The 25,546-nt window shown below is 45.1% G+C and overlaps 1 protein-coding gene across 5 annotated transcripts in view; it reads right to left on the minus strand.

Annotated features, from left to right (window-relative positions):
• wdfy4 (WDFY family member 4) overlaps nucleotides 1-25,546 on the minus strand; it is a 224,292-nt gene that overhangs the window by 11,240 nt on the left and 187,506 nt on the right. For 2 of the 5 annotated variants that reach the window (XM_069885345.1, XM_069885344.1), the window contains exons 53-60: nucleotides 24,388-24,541; nucleotides 21,683-21,774; nucleotides 19,766-19,978; nucleotides 17,285-17,420; nucleotides 15,685-15,842; nucleotides 14,141-14,299; nucleotides 2,863-3,042; nucleotides 1,088-1,270 (exon numbers count right to left, since the gene is read on the minus strand). In XM_069885345.1, the coding sequence (XP_069741446.1) occupies nucleotides 1,088-1,270; nucleotides 2,863-3,042; nucleotides 14,141-14,299; nucleotides 15,685-15,842; nucleotides 17,285-17,420; nucleotides 19,766-19,978; nucleotides 21,683-21,774; nucleotides 24,388-24,541 (1,275 nt within the window). Of the gene's footprint in view, nucleotides 1-1,087; nucleotides 1,271-2,862; nucleotides 3,043-11,529; nucleotides 11,597-14,140; nucleotides 14,300-15,684; nucleotides 15,843-17,284; nucleotides 17,421-19,765; nucleotides 19,979-21,682; nucleotides 21,775-24,387; nucleotides 24,542-25,546 lie in introns of those variants that run through there. The other 3 variants (XM_069885346.1, XR_011340161.1, XM_069885347.1) reach the window with 3 other exon arrangements.

The raw sequence follows: 25,546 nt of genomic DNA on the forward strand, positions 1-25,546 counted from the left end.
AAAGAGAGAATGCCACTGTCTGGAAAGCGGTTACGCTTGCTCTCTGGTCCAAAGGCCTCCCCACCGCTTGCTGGCAGGACGTGCTCACTAGCGCCCTACACTCCATTCGCTCCATCCTATGCACCGTGATCCCAACCCCATGAAAGGATGCTCTCTTTCCTGAAGAAATCCGAATCGGGAATAACCACGCCAGCATGGCTCATAGTTCTTCGGCCTGTCCTCCTGCGACACCACGTCCGATACTCAAAGAACAACCCTTTGGTTGACTGAGTGTTGCTACTCCATGCGAATCCGTATTATGCATACATTGAGTACCCGGACGGGTGGGAGAACACAGTCTCGGTAAGGGACCTAGCCCAAGTCGGATCAGACCCAGCAGTGCTCCCAACCCAACCTCCTCCAACTCCTTCTCCCCAGGTCACGTGCTTGAACAGAGGGATCAGCACCACCCCACCAACTCGGGCCAGCCTGTCTACAACATCGTTAGGGAATTGAGTGTAGCAGTGGCTGTACCCAACGAGCCTGCCAGTGACATGACTCCAGTGACCCCAATCCCAGCACCATGGCAGTCACGCCGGACGATCAGACCCCCCGACCGTTACAGCCCCTCCCACCAGTTCTACCCCCCCTTTTTTTTAAAGCCCTCCGTTCACCCCGGGGTCAGTTCTCAAAGAAGGGGTGAATGTGATAGTACGGATTCTATCACTAATGTGTATATGTATATATTGTGGTATAGGATGGTTGTGATTGGCTGAGAGCGTAGCCACGCCTACTGGCAGGTCTTAAAGGGTTGCTCCTAGCCAGACCCAGATCATTCTGGACTGGTCGACCTACATGTGATACGCTCCAGTCTTCTAGTTAATAAAAGCCTTGGTTTGGATCAACAAGCCTTTGATTCTTTCGATGTGCACTACACTCTCCAACCAGACTGGAAATTTCTGGCCACGGATTCCTTGAGAGTGTGAGAAGTGGTGCAGGAGACTGTTATTTTCAACAGGACAGGGCAGGAGGAAGTGAAGTTTGGACCAGACCATGACTTTTGTCGGCTTTTTAATCCGAGTTCAACCCGCTGCTGGCCGACACTTACTTGCACTGTGCCATCCGCACACCCTGTGATAACGACATTGTGAGAATCCCATTCATGCATCTCCGTGGAACAACAGCACAAAATCTGCTTCTCCGGCTCTGCGGATGTATTGACCTTTGCAACTGGTTGGCCATTCAGGGTCCACAGGTAGAGGTACGTTCCTGCACAGGAGACAATGTCCCCCTGCAACAATAAAACATCGACTTGTGACAAGATGCAAGGAATCTCACAGAGAATTCAAGAGAAACTGCCGTGAGATGCCTCACTTTTCTCTGGCCCGGGCACTCCTTGACTTTTTAAAACCTATTGATTTCAGATCACATGATTTATTGTTACATTTGAATTGAAGAGCTAATTTACATGATCTGATGAATGCTCACCAGTGCTAATGAGATACACTGAAGATTATCCTGTCAATTCCAAGCAAAACATGAAAAGCAAAACCACTCTCAATTCAAATGCTACAGAAGGATAATAAAATTTAGCCAGCTCTAAATATTTTTAAATTGCAAAAGATTATACTTTCCTCACCATTATAAGTTTTTCTTGCAGTATAATTTAGAGTTGAGGATATTACACAGCTATAAATGGTTCCTGTGGCAATATAGCATCATAACAAGAGACATCAGCTCCCTTCTCCCAGCAGAAGAGGGAAAAGCATTTCTAAGAAGTTTAATACTATCACAAAGGTATTTCTAACAATATTACGGTGTGTAATAGCATACATTATTCCGCCAACCAGCACCATTGCCCAGCTGCATAACTACACGAGGGTTGTCACAAATCACGACCTTTCCAGTCTCCAGATAATTCAATCTCGATTAGTCCCCACTTAATTTGCTTTGCCCTTCCACGGGAGTCTGATCACAGATCCAAATGGATTCCCTGGGATTATCCACTTACCAAATTCCAATGCTCCACTAGCACTCCAGGGCTGCCTACGCCATGTCTGTCAGTTCCTCACTGTGGAATGCTGCCCATACACATTGGCTCACTCCATCGACGACATCTACAAGAGGCGATATCTCACAAAAGCAGCCTCTATCTTCAAGGGCCCCCACCACCCAGGCCTTGCTATTGCTGCTATCAGGAAGTCTGAAGAAGAACACCTAGTGGCACAAGGACCGTTTCTTCCCCTCTGCCATCAGATTTCTGAATGGACAATGAACCACCGACTCTACCTCACTTTATCTTGTACTATTTGTAATTTATTTGTTAAATGTAATTTATAGCAATCTTGTACCTGTGGTGCTGCAGTAAAACAACAACTTTTGTGACATGTTCATGACAATAAATTCTCATTCTGGAATCTCTGCCCCAAGCTACACTGGGGTGAGCAGGCACAGTTAACCATGGTTCAACCTTTTACCTCAGACAACGTACCTCTTTGAGAATATCATTGATTAAATGCTTGTGCTAAAACATTTGATTGTTCTTATAGATACATGGGTCTTGAACCTCCCCTTGGTACATTAATCAGGGACTGCTCCAACACCACAAAAGGACTGATTGCACTATTGCTAAGTCACTTTTGGGCACTGGGATCATTGTGAATATTTATTATCTATTTTGTCTCTTTTTAAGTCAATTAAATCAACTAATGTAGTTGCTTTTGTATTTGTTTCATTTTACAAAGTACCCATTCTGTGCAGCAGGTAAGAATTTTGGAGCATGTGTACATTGGACAGTGTGTATGACAATAGACTCATTAACAGTTATTTGAAGTGCTGAGATACAATTACCCTTTGAGCAAAGTGATGTGGGAAGGGACTTACGGTGACATTGTTAATGGAGACGGTAGAAACTGCTGCTTCATGTGGCTGGAGTTGGCTGACGTAGCTTAGGGTGTTAAAGTCCCAGATGATGCACGTCCAATCACATGATCCACTCACAATCACATTGTATGACAAACTCACTGCCAGGCAGGTGACAGCCTCTGTATGTCCATGAAGAACCTGGAGCGAAGAATAAAGTTCATGATGCATTAACTTTAAACCAGCTCTACTACTTTCTAGAAAGCAGAGGGAGTCCCTCTTGTTGGCCTCAGAACATAAGAAATTGGAGCAGGAGTCAGCCATCTGGCCACCGGCCCGTCGAGCCTGCTTCACCATTCAATGTGATCATGGCTGATCTGATGATCGCCTCATCTCCACCTACTTTCCTTTTCCCCACATCCCTCATTTCCCCTACAGTATAAAAAAATCCAACCTTGTCTTCAATATGTTTATTGAGTTTGATGTACATGTTTGTTATAAATCTTTTAATTATCATTGTGTCTGTAATCACAGTATTCAAAATTGCTTCCTTCTGGTAACCTCAGTCTGCTTCCCAATTTGTCCTTCAAGTAGGTTTTCAGTTGGTGGTATGCAAACATTGTACCGTGAGTTATACCATATTTGTCCTTCATTTGTTCAAAAGATAATAATTTATTTCCAGAAAAACAATTTTCTATTCTTTTGATCCCTTTTCTCTCCCATTCTCTGAAGGAAAGGTTATCTATTGTGAAAGGGATTAGTTGATTTTGTGTCAATATTAATTTTGGTAGTTGATAATTTGTTTTATTCCTTTCTACGTGAATCTTCTTCCAAATGTTGAGCAGATGGTGCAGTACTGGTGAATTCCTATGTTGCACCAGCTTTTCATCCCACTTATATAGTATATGTTCAGGTACCTTCTCCCCTATTTTATCGAGCTCTAATCTGGTCCAATCTGGTTTTTCCCTTGTTTGATAAAAATCTGATAGGTATCTTAATTGTGCTGCTCTATAATAATTCTTAAAGTTTGGTAGCTGTAAGCCCCCTTGTTTGTACCATTCTGTTAATTTATCAGCGCTATCCTCGGTTTTCCCCCCTTTCCATAAGAATTTCCTTATTATTTTCTTTAGCTCCTTGAAGAATTTCTCTGTTAGGTGAATTGGTAACGATTGAAATAGGTATTGTATCCTTGGGAAGATATTCATTTTAATGCAATTTACCCTTCCTATCAGTGTTGGTGGTAAGTCTTTCCAATGTTCTAAGTCGTCTTGTAATTTCTTCATTAACGGCTGATAATTTAGTTTGTATAGATGGCCTAGATTATTATCTAGTTGTATACCTAAGTATTGAATTGCTTGTGTTTGCCATCTAAATGGTGATTCTTTCTTAAACTTTGTGAAATCCGCATTATTCATTGGCGTTGCAAGAGAAAGAGAATGAGGCAACAAGCTGTAAACCCAAACAAAAATGGGAACAAGATCTAAACATAAAGATAAAGAATGAAACATGGGAAAAGCTATGCTCCGGAACTATGAGAAATACAATAAACACGAGGTTACACATGATACAATATAATTGGTTACACAGGCTATACACCACGCCCCAAAAGTTAAATAAATGGGACCCAACAGAATCAGACAGATGTTTTCGATGTAAGAAGGAAATGGGAACAACAGTACATGCAATTTGGGCATGTGAGAAAGTGGAAAAGTTTTGAGAAGATCTAAACCAGGTATTAAATAAAATCACAAAAAGCAACATACCAAAAAACCCAGAGATCTTTCTTCTAAGTAATATAAGAAATAAAGAACTTGGACTCGATTTGGTTGGAGCACAAAAAAGATTTATTATGATAACCTTAGCTGTAGCAAAAAAATGTATTATATCAACCTGGAAATTAGAAGATAGCCTGAGAATACAGCAATGGTACATAGAAATGAATAAATGTATTCCATTGGAAAAAATAACATATAATTTAAGAAATAACATCACAGTATTCGAACAAATTTGGGAACAGTACATGGAACACAATAGAGAAGTCCTACCACGGACCTCCACCGCCTAAAATGACAGAAGGAGAAGAAGACGAAATGAACTGACCCAGTATGTAAAAGTAGAAGACACAAATTTCTTGTTTATTTTCATTGTGTGATGACATTGTTTAATGGGTTTAATGTATCATATAGGTTGAATGTTGAGGGGGTGAGGAGGGGGGGTGAAGGAGGGAGGGAAGGGAGGGCGGGGGAATGGGGAGAAAATGACACTGTGTATATGCAAGAGGGAAATGTTTGTGTGTATTTTGGTTAGTATGGTTCATAGTGTGAAAAAAAATTTAAAAAAAAATGTTTACTGAGGTCGCCTCCACTGTTTCGTTGGGCAGCGAATTCCACAGGTTGACCACCCTCCGGGAAAAGCAGTTCCTCCTCATCTCTGTCCTAAATCTACTCCCCTGAATCCTGAGGCTGTCCCCTAGTTCTGGTCTCCCTCAATAATGGAAACAACTTACTTACCTCTATCTTAACTCTTCTTCTTCTTTGGCTTGGCTTCGCGGACGAAGATTTATGGAGGGGGTAAAAAGTCCACGTCAGCTGCAGGCTCGTTTGTGGCTCACAAGTCCGATGCGGGACAGGCAGACACGATTGCAGCGGTTGCAAGGGAAAATTGGTTGGTTGGGGTTGGGTGTTGGGTTTTTCCTCCTTTGCCTTTTGTCAGTGAGGTGGGCTCTGCGGTCTTCTTCAAAGGAGGTTGCTGCCCGCCAAACTGTGAGGCGCCAAGATGCACGGTTTGAGGCGTTATCAGCCCACTGGCGGTGGTCAATGTGGCAGGCACCAAGAGATTTCTTTAGGCAGTCCTTGTACCTTTTCTTTGGTGCACCTCTGTCACGGTGGCCAGTGGAGAGCTCGCCATATAATACGATCTTGGGAAGGCGATGGTCCTCCATTCTGGAGACGTGACCCATCCAGCGCAGCTGGATCTTCAGCAGCGTGGACTCGATGCTGTCGACCTCTGCCATCTCGAGTACTTCGACGTTAGGGGTGTAAGCGCTCCAATGGATGTTGAGGATGGAGCGGAGACAACGCTGGTGGAAGCGTTCTAGGAGCCGTAGGTGGTGCCGGTAGAGGACCCATGATTCGGAGCCGAACAGGAGTGTGGGTATGACAACGGCTCTGTATACGCTTATCTTTGTGAGGTTTTTCAGTTGGTTGTTTTTCCAGACTCTTTTGTGTAGTCTTCCAAAGGCGCTATTTGCCTTGGCGAGTCTGTTGTCTATCTCATTGTCGATCCTTGCATCTGATGAAATGGTGCAGCCGAGATAGGTAAACTGGTTGACCGTTTTGAGTTTTGTGTGCCCGATGGAGATGTGGGGGGGCTGGTAGTCATGGTGGGGAGCTGGCTGATGGAGGACCTCAGTTTTCTTCAGGCTGACTTCTAGGCCAAACATTTTGGCAGTTTCCGCAAAGCAGGACGTCAAGCGCTGAAGAGCTGGCTCTGAATGGGCAACTAAAGCGGCATCGTCTGCAAAGAGTAGTTCACGGACAAGTTTCTCTTTTGTCTTGGTGTGAGCTTGCAGGCGCCTCAGATTGAAGAGACTGCCATCCGTGCGGTACCGGATGTAAACAGCGTCTTCATTGTTGGGGTCTTTATGGCTTGGTTCAGCAACATGCTGAAGAAGATTGAAAAGAGGGTTGGTGCGAGAACACAGCCTTGCTTCACGCCATTGTTAATGGAGAAGGATTCAGAGAGCTCATTGCTGTATCTGACCCGACCTTGTTGGTTTTCGTGCAGTTGGATAATCATGTTGAGGAACTTTGGGGGACATCCGATGCGCTCTAGTATTTGCCAAAGCCCTTTCCTGCTCACGGTGTCGAAGGCTTTGGTGAGGTCAACAAAGGTGATGTAGAGTCCTTTGTTTTGTTCTCTGCACTTTTCTTGGAGCTGTCTGAGGGCAAAGACCATGTCAGTGGTTCCTCTGTTTGCGCGAAAGCCGCACTGTGATTCTGGGAGAATATTCTCGGCGACACTAGGTATTATTCTATTTAGTAGAATCCTAGCGAAGATTTTGCCTGCAATGGAGAGCAACGTGATTCCCCTGTAGTTTGAGCAGTCTGATTTCTCGCCTTTGTTTTTGTACAGGGTGATGATGGTGGCATCACGAAGATCCTGAGGCAGTTTACCTTGGTCCCAACAAAGCTTGAAAAACTCATGCAGTTTGGCATGCAGAGTTTTGCCGCCAGCCTTCCAGACTTCTGGGGGGATTCCATCCATACCTGCTGCTTTGCCACTTTTCAGTTGTTCGATTGTCTTATATGTCTCATCCAGGGTGGGAACCTCATCCAGCTCTAGCCTTAGGGGCTGTTGAGGGAGCTGGAGCAGGGCGGAATCTTGGACTGAGCGGTTGGCACTGAAAAGAGATTGGAAGTGTTCTGACCATCGGTTGAGGATGGAGATCTTGTCGCTGAGGAGGACTTTGCCGTCTGAGCTGCGCAGCGGGCTTTGGACTTGGGGTGAGGGGCCATCGTACACAGCCTTTAGGGCCTCGTAGAAACCCCTGAAGTCGCCAATGTCCGCACTGAGCTGGGTTCGCTTGGCGACAAGAGAAACTTGTCCCGGAGTTTGCGCTGAAGGTGGCTGCATGCGCGACGGAAGGCTTGTTTCTTCTCTGGACAGGACGGCTTTGTAAGGTGAGCCTGGTGGGCAGCTCGCTTCTTTGCCAGCAGCTCCTGGATTTCCTGGCTGTTTTCGTCAAACCAGTCCTTGTTTTTCCTGGAGGAGAAGCCCAGTACCTCTTCAGTGGATTGCAGTAAGGTAGTCTTCAACTGATCCCAGAGGGTTTCATGGGACGGGTCCGTGAGGCGGGTTGCAACGTCGAGCTTTGCTTTGAGGTTTGCCTGGAAGTTTCCTCTCGCTTCGTCTGACTGCAGGTTTCCAACATTGAACCTCTTTCTGGGGGCTTTATTGTTCCTGGGCTTTGGCTTGAAGTGAAGGTTGAGCTTGCAGCGAACCAGCCGGTGGTCAGTGTGGCATTCCGCGCTAGGCATGACCCTGGTGTGGAGCACATCTTGTTTGTCACTTTCTCGCACCAGGATGTAGTCCAGGAGGTGCCAGTGTTTGGATCGGGGATGCATCCAGGTGGTCTTAAGGCTGTCCCTCTGCTGAAAAAGGGTGTTTGTAATGACAAGTCGCTGTTCTGCGCAGAGCTCCAACAGGAGGCGCCCATTGTCGTTGCACTTGCCGACGCCATGCTTGCCCAGGATTCCTGGCCAGGTTTCTGAGTCTTTGCCGACACGAGCGTTGAAGTCGCCCAGGATGACAACCTTGTCGGCTGTAGGGGTACGTTGGATGAAGTTGCGCAGGTCGGTGTAGAACTTGTTCTTTTCTGCTGGTTCCGCCTGGAGGGTTGGAGCATAGACACTGATGAGGGTGATGTGACGCTTGTTTTGAAGTGGGAGTCGCATGGACATGATTCGGTCCGAGAGGCCTGTCGGAAGGTTTTCGAGTTTGGAGGCAATGAAGCTCTTGACCATGAAGCCTACACCAGATAGGCGTCGTTCATCCGAAGGCTTGCCAGACCAGTAGAGTGTGTAGCCTGCGCCGCGTTCTTGGAGGCTGCCTACATCTGCCAGGCGGACTTCACTGAGAGCTGCTATGTCGATGTCAAGTCTGAGGAGTTCATGTGCAATGAGGGCAGACCGACATTCAGGTCGGTGGCTGTCAGCCTTGTCTAGCATGGTTCTGATGTTCCAGCATGCTAGCTTGAGTTTGTGAGCATCTTTTGAGGGGGAGGACGTGGAGGGGGAGGACGTGGAGGGGGAGGACGTGGAGGGGGAGGACGTGGAGGGGGAGGACGTGGAGGGGGAGGACGTGGAGGGGGAGGACATGGACCTGTCCTCGGGCCTGCGCAAAGGAGCTTTTAGGTGGAGTGCAGTGCGCGCAGTACTGGCCCCACCCTTTACACCCATGGTTCGTGTGCCGTGGCCGAGCAAGCTGGGACGTGGCAGCGAGGTCCTTGGGTCGTAGGTTTTATATCGGAGTGGCCTTCTCCTATGCAGGTTTCTTACCCGGGCTGGAGGGGCCTGCCTCCCCTCCTAAGTCGGTCCATACTGCCCGGACCGGGGCGAGGCCACCGCAGTTCACCCTGTGCCTGGATTGGGGCCGCCGCCTCCCACTCTCTGCCCGGATCGGGGCCTTCGCCTGCCCCACTCGACCGAGGCCGGGGCCGCCGTCTCCCCCTTGCTCCTGCCCGTATCGGGGCCGCCGCCGTCTACCCTTCGCCCGGACCGGGGCCGGGGCTGCTGCTGCTCTCCCTATCTTAACTATGCTGCTATCTTAACTATGCCTTTCATAATTTTATACGTTTCTACCAGATCCCCTCTCATTCTTCTAAATTCCAGTGAGTACAGACCCGGACAACTCAATCTCTCCTCAGAAGCCAACCATCGCCCCACCCCCCCTCATCTCTGGAATCAGGAGACTGAGCTGTGGGATCAGAGAACCACAGACTGAAGAATATTTCCAAAGATTCTGCGAGCTCCATGTTCCGAACTCCTAACAAATGTTCAAACTGTTTTATAACCTCATCAAACTACACCAGGTATTGTCCTTGATCATTCTGAACAGTCAATTTTTCCGACGTTTACTTCACGTCAGGCGATGTTCTGCTCCAGTCCATAATCTCAGCTTCGTGCTGTTATCATCTGAGCTTTCCCCTGTACCACTTGACCTGCTCTTCAAGCTGCTCTTTCTTTTGATTGGTTGAGTTTAGCACCATTAGTTATTCTGATACAAATTAAATTATTTGTCATCACAACTACAGCTGGATCTGATTTTGCTCAGCAAAATGTTATTTCCAAAAAGAGCAAAACTGCAGTATCTGGCTTCCTGGTGAAGTAAATTAGCTGGTGAAAGTTCTCAGGAGATTGGGCAGCATTGTAAGTGATGAAATTTTAAATTTAGACAATACAGCACAGTAGCAGGTAATTTCGGCCCACAAGCCCATGCCGCCCAATTATACCCGATTGACCTACAACCCCTGGTACATTTTGAACAGTGGGAGAAACCGGAGCCCCTGGGGGAAACCTGTGCAGACACGAGGAGAATGTACAAACTCCTTACAGACAGTGTGGAATTCTAACCCCAGTCCTGATCACTGGCGCCATAACAGCATTGCACTAACCATGGTATACGTACTCTGGCAATAAATTTGAACATCTGTGGAACAAACAGGATAGTTGGCCTTGCAAGTTGAGACACTTCATCAGGACAGGCTTCCTGTCGTTAATGTTAAATTTTCGTTCATCACTGTACTTCTACAGAGGGCAGGAGGTCCCTGCTATCAGTGACAAATAAAAAATTTTAAAAAATAAAAAAAGATTGCCAGCGAACCAGGCTCATGGACTTGGCAGCCGTCCAAAGATTCCAGCATCTCCATCCTTCGGTGTGACTACCAACAACAGACTTTAATTGTGTATGATGCCTCTGTTATCCACAAACATTGAAAAAATATTCAAATGTGATTCAAAATGAATCACACCATAATTTCTCATCTCATGGTAGATGTATTCCTTTTATATATTCCAATCCTTTCAGCCTAACTACAGAGGACAATTATATAAAAGTATGCAGAATCTGGTTAGCATAAAAAGAAGTTCCTTCAGAGAGATCAGGACAGTTTTCATTCAAATACACACCTATTCTTTTCTTTCTTTCTTTGGCTTGGCTTCGCGGACGAAGATTTATGGAGGGGGTAAAAGTCCACGTCAGCTGCAGGCTCGTTTGTGGCTGACAAGTCCGATGCGGGACAGGCAGACACGGTTGCAGCGGCTGCAGGGGAAAATTGGTTGGTTGGGGTTGGGTGTTGGGTTTTTCCTCCTTTGCCTTTTGTCAGTGAGGTGGGCTCTGCGGTCTTCTTCAAAGGAGGTTGCTGCCCGCCAAACTGTGAGGCGCCAAGATGCACGGTTTGAGGCGATATCAGCCCACTGGTGGTGGTCAATGTGGCAGGCACCAAGAGATTTCTTTAGGCAGTCCTTGTACCTTTTCTTTGGTGCACCTCTGTCACGGTGGCCAGTGGAGAGCTCGCCATATAACATGATCTTGGGAAGGCGATGGTCCTCCATTCTGGAGACGTGACCCATCCAGCGCAGCTGGATCTTCAGCAGCGTGGACTCGATGCTGTCGACCTCTGCCATCTCGAGTACTTCGACGTTAGGGATGAAAGCGCTCCAATGGATGTTGAGGATGGAGCGGAGACAACGCTGGTGGAAGCGTTCTAGGAGCCGTAGGTGATGCCTGCAAGCTCACACCAAGACACAAGAGAAACTTGTCCGTGAACTACTCTTTGCAGATGATGCCGCTTTAGTTGCCCATTCAGAGCCAGTTCTTCAGCGCTTGACGTCCTGCTTTGCGGAAACTGCCAAAATGTTTGGCCTGGAAGTCAGCCTGAAGAAAACTGAGGTCCTCCATCAGCCAGCTCCCCACCATGACTACCAGCCCCCCCACATCTCCATCGGGCACACAAAACTCAAAACGGTCAACCAGTTTACCTATCTCAGCTGCACCATTTCATCAGATGCAAGGATCGACAATGAGATAGACAACAGACTCGCCAAGGCAAATAGCGCCTTTGGAAGACTACACAAAAGAGTCTGGAAATACAACCAACTGAAAAACCTCACAAAGATAAGCGTATACAGAGCCGTTGTCATACCCACACTCCTGTTCGGCTCCGAATCATGGGTCCTCTACCGGCATCACACACCTATTAATATCCAATTAAAAGATATCAAAACTAAATAATTTCAAGCATTGAAAATAATTTAAAAAGTGAAACTAACAGATAACATAACACATACTATTATGAGAAATACAGGTAGGATCTGTTTTCCATGGTGTGAGAATCGAAAACTAGAGGGCACCTTTAAGGAGAGAGGAAGGGTTTTCAAGGGGATTTGAGTGTAAGGGATTTATAGTGGAGGAATCAGGTGCAGTTCACTGGAGTTAAGGGGCATTTAGACACGTTTGAATAGAGAAGGGTAGAAGGATACCCAATGATTTGATGAAGGGATCAGGTATGATGAGTACATGACCAAGCTATATTGTGGGCTATGAGGAGAAGTCAATGCAATATTTGAGGCAGTCTATCGAGGAGACAAAGAAGAGCAAACCGAGAAGCTGGAGGAACTCAGCAGGTCAGGCAGCGTCCATGGAGAGAGATGGGAGAAAAGAAGGCAGAGTATCTTTTAAATGGGTAGGATTTGAAATGTGTTGGTTTTTGTGAGATGTCAACACTCTTCTACAAGGATCACTGGAAATTAACAAGTAGATACAGTAAACAATTAAAGAGGCAGAATTTATTGTCATGAACACATCATAAAATTCACTGCAGCAGGATTTCAGGGTGCAAAAAGTGCTGTAAATTACATTAAAAGAACAAATTAGTGCAAAAAGGAAAGGTGAGGTCGTGTGTGTGGCTCATTGTCCATTCAGAGATCTGATGGCAGAGGGGAAGAAGCTGTCCTTGTCCTCTGGTGTTCAACTTCAGATTTCTGTTCCCCTGTCCTGAGGGTGGCTGTGTGAAAAAGATATGGCCAGGGTGGGGAAGATCTTGGATGATAGAGGCTGTTTCCTTGAGACACCACTTCTTGTAGATGTCCTTGATGGAATGAAGACTGATGTCCGTGATGGCACTGGCCAAGTTCACAACTTTCTGTAGATGTCAATACTCAAGAATTTGAAATTCTTTACCCTTTCCACTGCTGACCCCTCAATGATGATTGGTTTGTCTTCTCCTGGCTTCCAGTCCCTGAAGTCCACAATCAGATATTTGGTTTTGCTAGCCTTGAGTGCAAGGCTGTTGTTGAGACACCACTCAATGAACTGATCTACCTCCCTCCTGTACACTTCCTCATTGCTTTCTGTGATTCTGCCAATTAACGTGGTGTCATCGGCAAATTTTCATACGTTGGCATTTCTTCTAAGAAGATTTGTGTACAATTTCTCCAATTCTATAGAAAACTAGTCAGACAGTATCTGGAATATTCCTTACGGCCTGGCCTTTTTTTAAAAAAAACTTAAGGAAGGATATACTTGTACTGTAGGGTGTTTGACAAGGGTTCTCTAGACAGACTCTTGAGTAAATGGAATTGCCATGTAACAAGATTGGGTTTACACTCTCTTGAGTTCAGAAGAATGGGTGATAGCCTTGATAACAATTCTTGTAGGATTGGATGGGGTAGATGTGAATCTGATCATCCTCCTTGCTGAGGATCCTAGAACATTCCCAGAATAAGTGGCTGAGTGAGAGTTAGTGTGGTTAGAGTGCTGACCTTGTAAACCAACGGTTGTGAGTTCATTCCTCGCTGGGACCTCATTTCTGTGAGGGACACTTGTCAAAGTGGCGACTCTCTGTCTTTCTTATGGTAGACAAAGTTAAAGAATTTCATGTAGGTTACATTCTAAAAATGTAATATTGCATGACAATAATGTAACTTTTACCTTAACTTGGAGATATCTACCCAAGAGACCTGTGACTCAGTTACTGAGAGTGTTCAGTTCAGATGTTCAGCCATGTATGTCAGTGCAGATATGAAAAACAGGGTGACCTACCTCTGTTCTATTTTTGATATTGGTATTGTCCTTTCTACAAAAAAAATCTGTGTAATCCATTCATATGTAGTAAAATATGAAAGTCTATAGACACAGTGATTGAAGTAAAACCACAAAATGCTGGAGAAACTCAGCAGGTCAAACAGTGTCCTTTATACAGCAAAGGTAAAGATACAGAACCAACGTTTCGGGCCTGAGCCCTTCATCAAGGTATGTTTGAATAAGATGATACTAGTTCAGTGGGGCAGGAGCATGCGGAAACAATAGGTCTGCATGAATAATTGGGTCTGAGTATCTTGGGTAGGAGGTAGAACCATACATTGCAGGGATGGGAAACAATGAGGTTGGAGGCTGTGGGAGGGAGGTGACCAGAGGTGCTGAGCATAGAGGTAGTACTGGAGATGGTGGCTTGATGTTCTGTGGTGAGGTTCTGCAGAAGGAGTAAGAAGAGGTGTCTGAGACCTGTTGTCTTGATACCTTGATGAAGGGCTCAAGCCCAAAACATTGGTTCTGTATCTTTACCTTTGCTGTATAAAGGACATTGTTTGACCTACTGAGTTTCTCCAGCATTGTGTTTTTACATTCACAAATAAATCCTAGATAGCAGAATTGGCAGGAACAACACTGAACATTGGGTGTTTATAGCAGAACTGGATAAAAGAAGCCATTGGACAAAGAGAAGAAAAACTCTACTTACCTCTTTCAATACCATACTCTTCAATTTTTCTTTGCTGCTCGACATTTCCCAAACACAGATTACGCTGCTCGTTCCACCTGTGAACACCATGGTGGGAGTTGGACAAGCAGCACAAAGGCACTGACCCCAGTCTGATAGGCACTCGAATACAGTCTGACTCTGTGGCAGAGAGGGGGACACTTTCAAATCAATCCACATGTGCTTCAGCAACACATGAAGCAGATCCAGTAAGTGGCACGCTGTTGTTTCCGTCTATCGCACCACTTTACATGCATTCTCTACTAGCTCATCCCGAAGCTGACTGACCATTTCTCTCCATGGATACTGAGTGACCCACTGAGAAAGTCCAGCTTCTTTTTCAAACACAATTCGATCAGTCACTTGGCTGGTACATGGATAGGGAAGGGTTAGAGGAACGTGGGCCAAGTGCAGGTGAACGGGATTAGCTCAGGAAGACAGCCTGGGCAGCATGGAGGAGTGGGGCTGACGGCCTTGATGACTTGCTGTAGAGCTTTATTACACTTTGGGTCCAAAACCACTATTTTTTGTTTGGGATAAGTTCAATGGTTAAGCCTACACAACCTTCCAGGGTAGAGAATTCGCAGCCACAGAAGTTAAAAAAAAACCTCTGCTCATTTCATCCCAAACAGCTCACTCTTCCATTTGACACCATTATCCATGTTTCTGACTCCTCGTCAAGAGAAAAAAACCTCTGCTCATTTCATCCCAAACAGCTCACTCTTCCATTTGACACCATTATCCATGTTTCTGACTCCTCGTCAAGAGAAACATCCTCCTGTTGTCTCACCGACCTTGAGGTATCAGGAGGAGAGGGACCTTACTCATTCTATGTCTCCCCAAATTGGCCATGTCTGGAACCTGTCTGCTTAGTTTATCTGGTACTTTGCACAACCTCCATCCATTTCAAAGCATTCTGGAATCTTTCATGAATTTCAGGTACTGTTGTAACACGAGGAAGATGTCCACACGTTTCAAAGTCCAGGGAATAACAACCAATTTATCTGATTTTGTAACAAAAAATATAAATTGCAGGGAAACACAGCAGGTCTGGCAGCATCTGTGGATAGACCATTGGTTCTCAACCTTTATTTGTCCCACTCACATACAGTATCACCTTAAGTAAGGGATTACTTAAGGTGCTACTGTATGTGAGTGGCACAAATAAAGTTTGAGAGCCACTGGGATAGACACACAGTCAATGTTTCAGCTCTACAAAGCAGATCCAAATCCTCGAGCTTCCCTTTGCACAGATGCTGTCTGACTTGTAGAGTTTTTCCTCAACATTTGCTGTTTCAGATTTCCAGCATCTTCAGCATTTTTGTTGACTTTGGTTTTCAGTTTTGCAATGCTGACTGAGAGATAAATATCGGAAGGGCCACGAGAACAACTTTCCTGATTGTCCTCCTCAAAGGAGTGAGATCTTGTCCATCCACTCACGAGCATGGGTTGTGCCTTGATTTAACGTCTAAGCTGAATCAGAGATGAATCTCTATTGGCTTTCGGCAGTTCCGCATTTTACATACCTTGTCGTTGCCGTAGCTTCCCAGAGAGCAACTGTAGTCATCATAACCCCAAGAGAAGGTTTTGTTCCAGTGAGGTGGGAGTAGCAGAGTATTCTTCTCTATGGCAAGCACTCCCTTCTCAGTAAATGCAATGTGGCCCACAGCTCTGTCCATTACTGCTGCGTGAAGTAAGAACAACAAAGATTTAAGAGATAGCTGAACAAAATTGGGGCACAAGACGGAATTGCTGGCTAGCTATGCTCCAGTGGTGCTTACGCCCTCACGCCCCGTCGCAGCATCTTGGGGCGGGAGGGAGAAACAGCACAATTTCCTTCGCTGCACTCTTACTGGGCCAGCTCAGATCATAGCTGAGGCTACTTCCTGAGGTCACCTCTCGTCTGCAGTAGGGAGTTCAGACCTTACACACAACAATGAGAACAAGGTTTAGGATTAGAATTAGGAGTCGGTGGTGAAGAAGGCGAATAAAATGTTAGCATTCATTTCTGGAAGAATGGCATACAAGAGTAGAAGGAGTCAGAGGGTAGTAGTGGTGGTTGTTTCTCAAGTCGGAGGCCAGTGACCAGTACTGCTCCACAGGAATCGGTAAAGGCTCATTGCTTGTCATCAGTATTAAGTGTTTGGATGACAATACAGTTCATATAGGCAGCAAGTGTGTGGATTACATATATAACCATATAACAATTACAGCGCGGAAACAGGCTATCTCAACCCTTCTAGTCCACACCGAACCAAGTACTCTCCTCTAGTCCTACCTACCTGCACCCTGCCCATAACCCTCCATTCCCCACCCATCCATATACCTATCCACTTTTTCCGTAAATGACAAAATGGACCGTTGCCACTAGTTCTCCTGGAAGCTCATTCCATACAGCCACCACTCTCTGTGAAGAAGTTCCCCCCTCATGTTACTTCTAAACATTTTCCCCTTAATTCTTAATTCATGACCTCTTGTTTCAATCTCTCCAACCATCAAGGGGAAAAGCCTATCCACAACTCTCTCTATCCCCTTCATAATCTTAAATACCTCGATCAAATCCCCCACCCCTCAATCTTCTTCACTCCAAGAATAAAGACCTAATCTGCTCAATCTTTCTTTGTAATCTGGATTCTGAAACCAGACGTCAGTGAAGGAGGTTTGCAGCAGGATTAAGACTAACTCAGGAAGTAGACCATGGAATTGCAGATAGAATTTAATTCGGATTTGTGATGCATTATATTTTGATATGCCAAATCATGGCAGGACTTGCACAGTGTGCCTCAGGGTCCTGGAGCATGTTGTAGGACATAGTTCCCTGAAAGTGATGACACAGAGATGGGGTGGAGGAGAAGGCATTTGACACCGTCAATTAAAGGTGTGTAAAAAATCTTCAGAGGTTCTTCTTCATTTAGTAAAATCCCTGTTACCCGGAATTCAAGCAACCAGCATAAATGTTGCAGAAAATAAATAGGTAAAAAATATGAAAGTTTAAAATTGGTGCCCCCTAGTGGTCAGTTCGTCCATCACATAACATGTAAGCTCAAGTCACCAGGACATTCACTTATTCAGCATCTACCAATCCCCGTTGGTACCAAATACCTGGCTTTTTTTTACTGCAAATACCTGTCACAGGAACAACAGAGGGCTTAAGCATCTCCAGGTGGTAGAAGAAGGGTTGGGTGCATGCCAGCAGGAAGCTGTCTTTTCCTGACAAATGCTTTCCTTGGATTAACCGGGGAGGATGAGCTTTCTTGAACAGCTGAATGCAGACAAGAGAGAGGGTTATTTGTCTTATAAAACTGTATCTAATCCCATCATTTCACAGCCTAAACAACAGAGAGCTGCAAATGAGACCAAGTGAGATGAAGGACATCTCTGAATAACATTCATTCAAGTTGGCCTGATGCAGGAACAATTCTCTGAACCAAAATACTCTGGAATCACAATCTCAATCCCTCTCTTGGAAGCAGTTAGAGGACATATTGTGACTCAGCTCTGGACTGGACCAAGGCAGATAAATATGGATTATGCCATCTGTCTTGAGGGCACTTGGAGTTGGGGCAAATCAGAATGTGAGAGCTTCACACTACAAGGCAGTTTAACAGTGATCCCTGGTAACATTATACATTAAAGAAACTGGCCAAGATGGGTCTTAAAGATGAAAATCCAGTCAGTGTAAAACAGTGGTTCTCAACATTTTCCCCCCACCTTAAATAATTCCTTACTAACTACAGAGTTCCAATGATATACTAAAGTATAGGTGCTCTGTGGTTAGTTAGGGATTACTTAAGGTGGTATGTGAGTGGGGGAAAAAGATGGAGAACCACTGGTGCAAAAGGAATAAAAGACAAAAGTCTGAAAGCACCGTGATTGAAGTAAAAACACAAAGCTGGAGAAACCCAGCAGGCCAAACAGCGTAATTTATATAGAAGAGACAACGTTTCAGGCTTGAGCCCTTTGTCAAGGTATGAGCACAACGTAGACAGGTGCCTGGACACAATGGTAGGGGGCAGGGGTAGGGAGTGCAGTCACAGAGGCAGGAGGTAGTAAGTGGATAAGGGAGGGAGGGCACAGCAGCAAACAGGGGGGGAGGGGGCTCTGTAAATGGAGAGGGAAGGGGCTGGAGAGCTGGAGGAAAGAAGACAAGGGATGGGCAAGAGAGGGAGAATGGGGAGTGAGCTAGCAGAAACCAGAGAAGTTGACCTTAATACCATCTAGTTGGAGAGGGCCCAGACGGAAAATTAGGTGTTGCTCCTCCAATTTATGGGTGGTCTTGGTTAGGCCATGAATGAGGCCATGGACAGATATGTCAGCGCAGGAGTGGGTCGCTGAAATGAAATGGTTGGCCACTGGGAGATCCCTGTCACTGATGCGAAGGTGTAAAAGGAACTGTGTACGATGCACTTTAACTGTTCACCAGAGTTTACTAATGAAGCAGGGCAGTGCTGTGGTGGACACCACTTATCCTAACTTGCACCCTCATAATGTCCAATCAATAGGGGCCAAACTAAATGTGGACAAAGATTTTAACCGTTACAGTTACAGTCATTGGTTGATGGACTGTTTGGTCTTGGTGGATCAAATAACTTGTTTCCTGCTGTCTCACTATCACAGGCAACAACCAAATAATGGAATCAGTCGTCAGGACAAAGATGAAGTGCTAAAGAATGCTGGAAAAACTCAGGCAGCCTCAGTGGAGAGAAACATAGTCAACCTTTTAAGTAGGTGGAGATGATCCTACCATCAGATCAGCCATGATCTTATTGAATACTGGAGCAGGCTTGAGGGGCCAGGTGGCCGACTCCTTCTCCTATTTCTTATGCTCAGTCGATGCTGGCTGACCTGCTAAACATCTCCAGCATCTTTCTGTTCCTGCTACAGAATTTGCATTTGCAGTTTATCACTTTTCTAGTCCCACGTTTAGGCTAATTTATCGTTCCCGTAACGTTGCATCATTTTGAGAGCACAGGTCTGCTGAGGGTAATGGAATAATGCATACAGCCATGCAACTGGTTCTATGCAACTTATTAGTTAAATCACAGGAACAAAACCTGGACCAGAGTTCAAAGGGTGCTCTGGCAGCTTGAGCACTTAAATTCAAATAATAAACTAGGTCAAAGACCAATTTTTAATCAGTAATGGTGACCATAAATGTTCCACCACATTATTATAAAAAAAACCCATCCGCTTCACTGATGTCTTTCATAGAAAGGAATCTGTGGTCCTACCCTAGTCTAGTCCATTTGTGACTCCAGAGGGTTGATAGGGCCACACAGTACAGAACAGACCCTTGGCCCTACTTGTCTTGGCAATCTGAGCCTGGTCCCATTTACTCCATATCCTTCCACACCTTTCCTATCCGTACATCTGCCCAGATGTCTTCTGGACATCATAATTGTACTGGCTTCTTACAGCTTGTTCCAGATAATGGACCTCCCTCTGAGTGAAAAGTTGCCCTTAGATTCCGATGAGATCTCTTCCATCTCTCCTTACACCTATGCCCTTCAGGTCTAGAATCAACCCAGGGAAAAAGAGAGTGGTCATCCACTTTATCCATCCCCTTCATAATTTTACAGACCTCAATAAAGTATTTAAAACTTGTACCTGTTTAGGAATCTGCCCAAAGTTATTGACAAAACCAAAGATGGTATCCTTTTTCATTGGATCTTTGATGATGTTGAGATCAACCTGGTCATCATAGAAGTAAGGGTGGAAAACATTAACTGCTTCAACAGCATTTGGACCCTTCTGCTTGTAACCGAATATGAGGTCTATCCAGTGATGTAGATGGGTGGAGACATATTCACTTTCCAAAGCCTGTGAGAAGACAACAGGGATTAAACACAGAAGTCTGTAGACATTGCGATTGAAGTAAAACAGAATTCTAGACAAACTCAGCAGTGCAAACAGAAGTGAGTGAAGCACATTAGTGATTCCACTGATTTAATCTTATTTTAAATACATTAATTTTTTATTGATTTATTTTATTCATTGAAAAGACTTTCCACTGATGTTCAAAACCAAAATCATTCACCAATGGTTTAAATTTGTTGGCTTAAACATTAATATCCCTGGTATTCAGTATATACATGGATTAGTGTATGCCAGATAAGCAAGTTTTCCAGTTGCTTGAGCTCACCTTTCCAAGGCCTAACTAACATACCTGTATTAAGAATAAGCATACATACATATGAAAAGACATACAGCATGGTAACAGGCCCTCACGGTAACAGTTTAAAAGACAAAAATACCACACTGTACTTACACTGAACAAACTTTACTTACATGAATATATAAACCTTAAAGCATTTTACTTTATTTTCAGTCACATGCTTTGAAAACATTTAACCGTCGCTGCATCTGCAGGTTCCTCTCCCTCCACGGAGCCACCCAAAAGATGAACAATAACAGTATAGATAATTATCCTCCCTTCCCTACGTTTACAGATAAAGCCTTACTAATATACTTAATCTACTAATAATGTATTTGTAGAATCTAATTTACAGCTTGCTATTCATCCCAAAAAGAGATTTTGTTAAATTTTGTGTGCAGCATTTTAGCACATTGTGGCTCTAGCTTAGACTGCCATGGATGTGGGTATATATGGTAGGTTGAGAGAGTGCTGCATTGTCAGGTGATTTTTTTTTGATAAAGACAGAAGGGATCGTGTTTGTTACAGCCCAGATGATTCAAACCTCAAAGTCAGCCATGTGTGCGCTCAGGAGAAACAAAATAAACAACAGTCCTTAGAGCTGCTAACTTCTAGACCACTTCTTTAAGAATATAACCCATGCAGACAAGTACACCCGCTCAACAGAAGCAGGTAGAATATAAGTGAACGTACCGTTTCATGTGACATGCCAAGCCATAGATTGAAATGTGCGGCAGGGACATTATGTGTTGCATTGAATGTGGGCAATGGGCAGGCAGGAACCTGTTCAATGATTTCCAGGGGAAAGGGACTAAGGGCACTGCTTTAACATCAGCTGATATGTAATTGATAGTCCTGTTCCTCTGTCAAAACAGTGCGTGATCCTGTGAAGCTGGGGGGTCACACTGGAGGCTCCATCTGCCTGAGTTGAGTATCAGTTGAGCCCAGTTATGTTCTTAAGTTTGGCTTAGGAGGTTTTGTCTGCTCCTTCCTTCTCCATACTTAATTTTGAGAAGACAGACGATAAGGAAAATGGAAGAACAGCACAGTGGTGCATCAGACTAGCTACCTCCCAGTTCAATCCTGACTTCTGGCGCTGCCTGCATGGGGATTATGCCTTTTCCTCATGACTGCATGCGTTACCCATGAGTGCTCGGATTTCCTTCCATGTCCCAAAGACGTGCTGGTTGATGGGTCAATTGGCCATGGCAAGTCACCCTTACTGGTGGAATCAAGAGGGAGACTAAAATGAGATGGGAGTGTAGGATTAGTATGGCTGGGTGGTGAGAGGTCAGAATGCATTCAATGGGTTGAAAGGTCTCTTTCCACGCTGGGAGACACTATGGTCAGCCATTAGATTACGTGCTTACCGTGCGATGAAGTCGGATAAATTCTCGAGCATCTCCTTTAGCCCAAGGAGGAAGAACCACATCTCCGAGTGTCGTCCCATCCTGCATGGAACCTGCAAATGTGTTTGATGCAGATTTACTGTTCACTAAGATCATGAGAAGTCATGGAGAGGAGGACAGTGAGCACACGCTAGAGGAGGTAAACAAGAAGTGTGCAGACACTGGGAACAGGTCCCTGGAGGGGCCCAAGACCAAATCATCAAGCCCCCATTACTGTCCATGGATGCTTCCTGATTTGCTGAGTTCCTCCTGCACTCTTACGTTTTGCAGGGTGAAAGATGAAGGTCTGCAGATGCTGCAATAGTAGTATCAATTGTCACCTTTCCTCTTAGCATATCCAAGTAACACCTTTTATCTGTTGGTCTGGACTCTTCCCCCCTGCCATTCTTCCCCCTTCCTCTCCCCAGTATTTAATTCAGACACTTGCCTGCATTTTACTCATACATTGAAGAGGGACTCAGGTCCAAAAGTCAGCTGTATCTCTTTAAATTCTATGGATGCTGCAAGACTACTATTGACATGATCCTGGGATCACTGTTTGAAGAGGGCCCGCAAAATCATTGAGGACCCCTCACACAGCATCTTTCAGCTACTCCTATCGGGGAAGAGATCCAGGAGTATCAGAGCCAGCACCACCAGGCTGAGGAACAGCTTCTTGCCACGGGCAGTGAGAGCGCTGAACGACCAAAGGAACTGCTCCAAGACTCTATTTGTACAAAACAATTTTTTTATATATAGATGTGTGTTTATCTGGTTGTGTGTCTGCACTATTTTGTACAGAGGACCAGAAAACGCTGTTTCATCGGGTTGTACTTGTACAACCAGATGATAATAAATTTGACTTGAGACCTGCTGAGTTCCTCCAGCATTCCTGTATGTTTTTACTCGCGTGTCCTGAGCACACAGGAGGACCTAGGTTTAAGGTAAGGAGGAGGAAGTTTAAGGAGCTACGCAGAGCAAATATTTTACATGGAGAGTGGCAGGTGCCTGGAATGAATTGCCAGGAGCAGTGATGAAGACAGATACCTATAAGAGGCTTCTAGATAGACACATGAATGGAGGGATATCTATTAGCTGCAAGTAGCAAACTCTTAGGTCGATTCGGACATCATGTCCTGCACAGACACTTGGGCCGAAGGGCCTGTTGTTTTACCCTATGTTCCAATGTTAGTTTGCTGTGACTGGTTCCTTTGTAGGAATTGAATTCAAATAACACACATCTCATGCTGAAAGAACATTGCTCTCGTTGAGAGTTGATAACACGCTGCTACAAAAGGGGAACTGTACAGTGCTGCTGGCGGTCGCAGGTACACTTGACACACTCCCTGCAAGTCAAGTTTGTTGTCATCTGATTGCACAAGTACAACCCGACAAAACTGCTCCCTGGTCCTCGGTGGAAAACAGACGGACACACATCCAGACAAACAATGCATAGGCAGGACAAATATTCATCTATACAAATAAGTCTGGTTTCATGAATAGGAGAGTCTCGGAGGGTGAGTGTGAGCAGTTCCTTTGGTCATTCAGCATTCTCACTGCCCGTGGGAAGAAGCTGTTCCTCAGCCTGGTGGTGCTGGCTCTGATATTCCCGAATCTCTTCCCCGACAGGAGCAGCTGAAAGATACTGTGTATATGGGATGGAAGGGGTCCTCAATGATTTTGCGCACCCTATTCAGGTTTTACCATTTACCAGGAAGAATAACTTCAAGGAAGTTGACCTACAACAGCCAATTAACCTACCAATCCACACATCAAGGACAATGAGTCGTCTGGGACTGTACTCGCTAGAATTTAGAAGAATGAGAAGGCATCTTATGGAAATATAAAACTAGGAAAGATAGAGGTAGGAAAGTTGTTTTCAATGGAGGGGGAGGCAAGAACTTGGGGACATAGCCTTTAGATCCAGGGTAGTAGATTGAGGACAGAGATGAGGAGGATCTGCTTTTCACAGAGGGTGGTGAATCTGTGGAATTCACTGCCCACTGAAGCAGAGGAGGCGACCTCAGTAAATATATTTATGACAAGGTTGGAGAGATTTTTAGGGTAATTAAGGGACATGGGGAAAAGGCAGGTTAGTGGTAATGAGCCGATCATCAGATCAGCCATGATCTCATTGAATGGTGGAGAAGGTTCAATGGGCCATTCCTGGTTCATATGTTATATGTTGCCTATGGAGAACACACATGGTCAAAAAAAAGGCTTTGGAAGTTGGGATCGAAACTGTGTCATTGGTGCTGAGAGGCAGCAGCTCTAACAGGGGTATCTAGATTATGTGAAGCATAGGGAAAGAGGATGCTCACACACTTTCCCAGGATAAATGATTAGAGAAGAGCACAGAGGCTGAAAGCAAAAGAGGCAAGGTTAAGAAGGACGGGAGGAGCATGTTTTTCCCTCAGAGGCTCCATATCTGGAAGGAGCTGCAGAAGCGGGGACAATGGTCACATGTAAATGCCACATGATTGAAAGGGCTCAGAAGGGTCCGGACCAAATGCAGGCAGGTTGGAACGGACTCAGGATGTGAACAGCACCTGCCAACTTCAAGATCCCTCCTCCAGCACAACAGGGCTGAGCAGGAAATGCAGCAGTCACATAGATTCCCATAACCAAGAGAATATTGAGGGTGCTGATATCAAGCTGTAATCACAGGACGCCCCTTGCTCACATACCAAACTCCATCTGGTTATGATTCAGCAGGAACTCAGGGAGGTAGAAGAATTCTGGCGTCAGTTCTCTCACATCACTCATGTTGTCCCTGGATGCTGATTCCCACTCCTTCTTAATGCTGAAAAACATCCTATCTGCCACATCGAAGCACCCTCCCTGTAAACAGAATCACAGGAAACTTAGACCAGAAAGGAGACATTTGGCCCATCACATCCGACGGGCTGTTTAGCAAAGACAATCCAGCTATCGCCTCTTCCAATACCCCTGGAAATGTTTCCCATTCAAGCACTTATCTAATTCCTTTGTGAATGTCATGTCTGGAACTGAATTCACAACCCCCAGTAGGAAGTGCATCCCAGTCTCCAATCATTCCCTACAGAAAAACATTTTCCTCATGTCAACGCTTGCTTCCTTTGCCAATTTCCTTCATTCAATCCCCTTCCCCAATCCAGCAACCCAAGGAAACCAAACACTCCTTCCTCCCCCCCCCCACCCCAATTCCATTACAAGAAAAACCAATGAATCTTCAGGACACCATATGGTGTGATCAACCAATGGTCAGAGATTCCTGGGGAAGAATAAAACATCAGGAATAAAGATTTTTTTTTAAAGACAATCCTCAGTTCATTTTGAACGTGGGAGGAAACTGGAGGAAACCCATGCGGACACAGGGAGAATGTTCAAGCTCCTGACAGACTGTGCCAGATTCAAACCTGGGCACTGGTGCAGTGCAGCATTGCACTAACCGCAATGCTAACTGTACCATCTGTTTTATATGACGTTAAAAGACAGTAAGTTCCCGTTCAAACTTCTGAAGTTCATGTTTATTTTCATGTGCATCAAGGTACAGTGAGACAGTTTATTTTGCGAGCAGTCAAGCAAGTGAACCCAAACATAGTACAGTGAAAAGACAGTGGCTCAGATTCAATGGAAGGGACAGAGGTATATGCTCGTAATAAGTACAATGCGATGGCAGCAGCTGTATTCAAAATGCAAAGATGCGCAGATGCTGGCACTTGGAAATAATAGATATTCCTCAGGTCAAGGCAGATGTTGGAAACTATTGCACAGTTTAATAGCTATAAACCTGCAAACTTTTCAACCAAATAAACTAATAAAACTAAGTTGGTTTTGTGATCACAACTAGGTCATGGCCACCAG

Source organism: Narcine bancroftii, chromosome 6 (assembly GCF_036971445.1).
Source record: "Narcine bancroftii isolate sNarBan1 chromosome 6, sNarBan1.hap1, whole genome shotgun sequence".
NCBI lineage: Eukaryota > Metazoa > Chordata > Chondrichthyes > Torpediniformes > Narcinidae > Narcine > Narcine bancroftii.